The sequence below is a fragment of the Galendromus occidentalis genome, unplaced genomic scaffold (assembly GCF_000255335.2).
Source record: "Galendromus occidentalis unplaced genomic scaffold, Mocc_1.1 scf7180000076830, whole genome shotgun sequence".
Taxonomy (NCBI): Eukaryota; Metazoa; Arthropoda; class Arachnida; order Mesostigmata; family Phytoseiidae; genus Galendromus; species Galendromus occidentalis.
Genome location: NW_003804819.1, coordinates 3492 through 6819, shown reverse-complemented (window position 1 = coordinate 6819; position 3328 = coordinate 3492). Strand labels below are relative to the sequence as shown.

The following is a 3328-nucleotide window of genomic DNA, read 5'->3' as shown; positions in this document are numbered from 1 at the left end:
AGTGTCCGGAAAACAGTGCTCCATGAGCTTCAGAAGAGCTTCAATAATAATCTCATCTCGGACAGAACCGCTCTTAGTTGGTCGTAAGTGAAAGTTCAGGCGCCGCTCGGGAACGCGTCCCGACGGCTTCCCCCATTGCTATCCTCAAGACTTTTCGGACTCAATACGGAATGCCCGGACTTGAGTTGACCAGCTGAGTTTCGCATGAGCTGAAGACAAAGGCTGCGCACACAAAAAGCTCCCATTTTTGTCTTTAGACGGAGCACGTTCCGGAGTGTAATACTTTTGCCACGACCCTTAATACTAACAATCACTAAGATGGCAACTACACGTCTTACGGTTGGACTTACCTTAGGAAGTCAGAGCCGATATTCATCCGACTGATGCTTCCTCTGATGCGTTTGATCGTTTCTATCGGGTAAGAAACATTCGTTACTGGCACAGCCGGAGCTACGCATTTATTCAGATTTGAAGAATCACGGGGCGGGGTGGTCGATAATAAATTAGAGAACCGAGGGGTACTTCCGTAAAATCTACCTCATCAAGTGGACTTCCACTAACCGATCTATTCGGTGCCTAAGCACCCGGCAGTCGTACATCGAGACCACAGTCTTTCCCAGTCGGATCTTCGCAAAATCTTTCTGCCCGGACTCTCCGCCGTTGGCCGCACATTGCTGCTTCTGACCCTGGGTGAGAGCGAGTAATCTGAGGGTTCGTGGATATCCGAGACGGTCACCTTATCCTTGCCGCTCTCATTCCTCGCAAACGTGCAATGGTCTTTTCTCCTCGCAGCCTTCGCCGTGCTAGTCGGCTGCGACGCCTTATGCGAAGAGCGGAAGGTAATCTAGACGAAGTTGAACCATGCCGCCAGAATATTTTCCTCTCTCAGACTTTCAGACCTTTGAACGACTCTCTTGATTGACTTCAGCCCCCCTCCCTCTCTCAGCCCCTACGGTGCGTGAGTGGGCTAATTTCTCCGCTGACTCTGTGCCTCCCCCTTGATCTGCATTTCCCCCAGATTCAAAGGATAACATAGATGGAAATTAAGACTCTCGAGTTCCCTTCAGAAGATGATAGTCTTATTATTTGCTCCATAAATTATCGTATCCTACAACCGTTCGACATATATTCCTTATTTACATGGGTTCAGCGACCGAGTTCCGTGGTCGATGTGATTTTTACAATGCGAGTTCGGGACTCAATTTCTCGCCGGCTGTTTCGTTCTTTTTGTACAAGATAGACGTCGAGCTACCTAATTTGGAGGAGAATTTAAATATTTTCTTTCATGCTGCGGAGATGGTGCTTCAAACTGAAGCGATCGCAGCCCTGATCGGGGAACACTGCCATAATGTGGGTCACGGCGACGGGTCTACGACGAAACGGCGCGGAGTTCTCGGCACTGAATCTGTGGAGGATTTCCCTGAAAGAGGCAACACCACAGTGTTCTGCACAATCAATTCGACGCTTCTCGTAGCAGTTCCACTATATCGAGTCGGTTTGGTTAGCAGGCCCTCAACGGCGCAGCCCGTAATGGCGCCCAATGTTTCCGTGGCGCTGCCTCCCGGGCGTGGTTCGGCTCTAAACCTTAGTTTCGCTGCTCTTGGGGCCTGACTTTAGTTAGGCCGCTCCGCAGCCTAACTCAAGTCGTCCCCAACGCCCCCCCAACTAAGGTTTAGGCCGCCATGTCATTGCTCCGAATATGCTCGCTTGCGCTCGCCTATCGTAGCTTCCGGATGTGCTCGCCCGGGGAACTAACCTAACCCGACTTAATATCGTGATACTGCTTTGATCGGCGCCCAACTGGATAGGCTTCGCACTATTGTCGCGCCCCTTCCAAAAAAAACCCTCGTAGGCTCGGTGCCCGGAATCCCGCGCCGTTTTGGGCCGCGCCGTTTTGGCCGCGCCGTTTCGTCGCACTCCGCGGCCACCCGGTCGACTTGGAGACCGGGGTGGAGCGCCTGCAAAGCCTCTGCGGTTTTGCTGCTCACCAGCGAGCGCTTCACGGTGACCGAACGCAGCGATGGACACACGCTGACCAGGGTTTCGAGGCCAACGTCCGATATGTTGGTTTCGCACAAGCAGACGATTTGCAGCCTCTCAAAGAGGCATCCGCTGGACACCAGCCGCATGATTGACGTGTCTCTGAGTCCAGTGTGACCCAGGTAGAGTTCCCGGAGATTGGGCAAGAGCTGGGCGATTGCAACGATATCGTCTTCGTTCAGCTGAGTACCTTCAAGATCCAGAACGTCTAGATTCGGGAAGTTTGTGAGCAAACGTCGGAGGAACGGAGCGGATTTCACTCGAGGAACCCCCTCCAAGTAGAGCTCTTTCAAGTTCTCGAGCTTGGGCCAGTGAGCCTCGGGCGCGCGGCCGTCTTCGTTACCATGGTAAATGTCGGAGTGCGACAAAACGGCGCGACCAGAACGGCGCGGCCAAAACGGCGCGGCCCAAAACGGCGCGGCCCAAAACGGCGCGGGATTCCGGGCACCGAGCCTATGAGGGATTTTTCTGGAAGGGGCGCGACAATAGTGTGAAGCCTATCCAGTTGGGCGCCGATCAAAGCAGTATCACGATATTAAGTCGGGTTAGGTTAGTTCCCCGGGCGAGCACATCCGGAAGCTACGATAGGCGAGCGCAAGCGAGCATATTCGGAGCAATGACATGGCGGCCTAAACCTTAGTTGGGGGGGCGTTGGGGACGACTTGAGTTAGGCTGCGGAGCGGCCTAACTAAAGTCAGGCCCCAAGAGCAGCGAAACTAAGGTTTAGAGCCGAACCACGCCCGGGAGGCAGCGCCACGGAAACATTGGGCGCCATTATGGGCTGCGCCGTTGAGGGCCTGCTAACCAAACCGACTCGATATAGTGGAACTGCTACGAGAAGCGTCGAATTGATTGTGCAGAACACTGTGGTGTTGCCTCTTTCAGGGAAATCCTCCACAGATTCAGTGCCGAGAACTCCGCGCCGTTTCGTCGTAGACCCGTCGCCGTGACCCACATTATGGCAGTGTTCCCCGATCAGGGCTGCGATCGCTTCAGTTTGAAGCACCATCTCCGCAGCATGAAAGAAAATATTTAAATTCTCCTCCAAATTAGGTAGCTCGACGTCTATCTTGTACAAAAAGAACGAAACAGCCGGCGAGAAATTGAGTCCCGAACTCGCATTGTAAAAATCACATCGACCACGGAACTCGGTCGCTGAACCCATGTAAATAAGGAATATATGTCGAACGGTTGTAGGATACGATAATTTATGGAGCAAATAATAAGACTATCATCTTCTGAAGGGAACTCGAGAGTCTTAATTTCCATCTATGTTATCCTTTGAATC

The 3328-nt window shown here is 52.7% G+C and overlaps 1 protein-coding gene across 1 annotated transcript in view; it reads right to left on the bottom strand.

Annotated features, from left to right (window-relative positions):
- Positions 1-1269: 1269 nt before the first annotated feature.
- Positions 1270-3328, bottom strand: part of LOC114828027 (uncharacterized) — a gene marked incomplete at its 5' end in the record, with an annotated part of 4683 nt that continues 2624 nt past the window's right edge. The window contains 2 exons of the mRNA XM_029110580.1: positions 1270-1420; positions 1918-2374. Coding sequence (XP_028966413.1) covers positions 1270-1420; positions 1918-2374 — 608 coding nt within the window. The remainder of the gene's footprint in view (positions 1421-1917; positions 2375-3328) is intronic.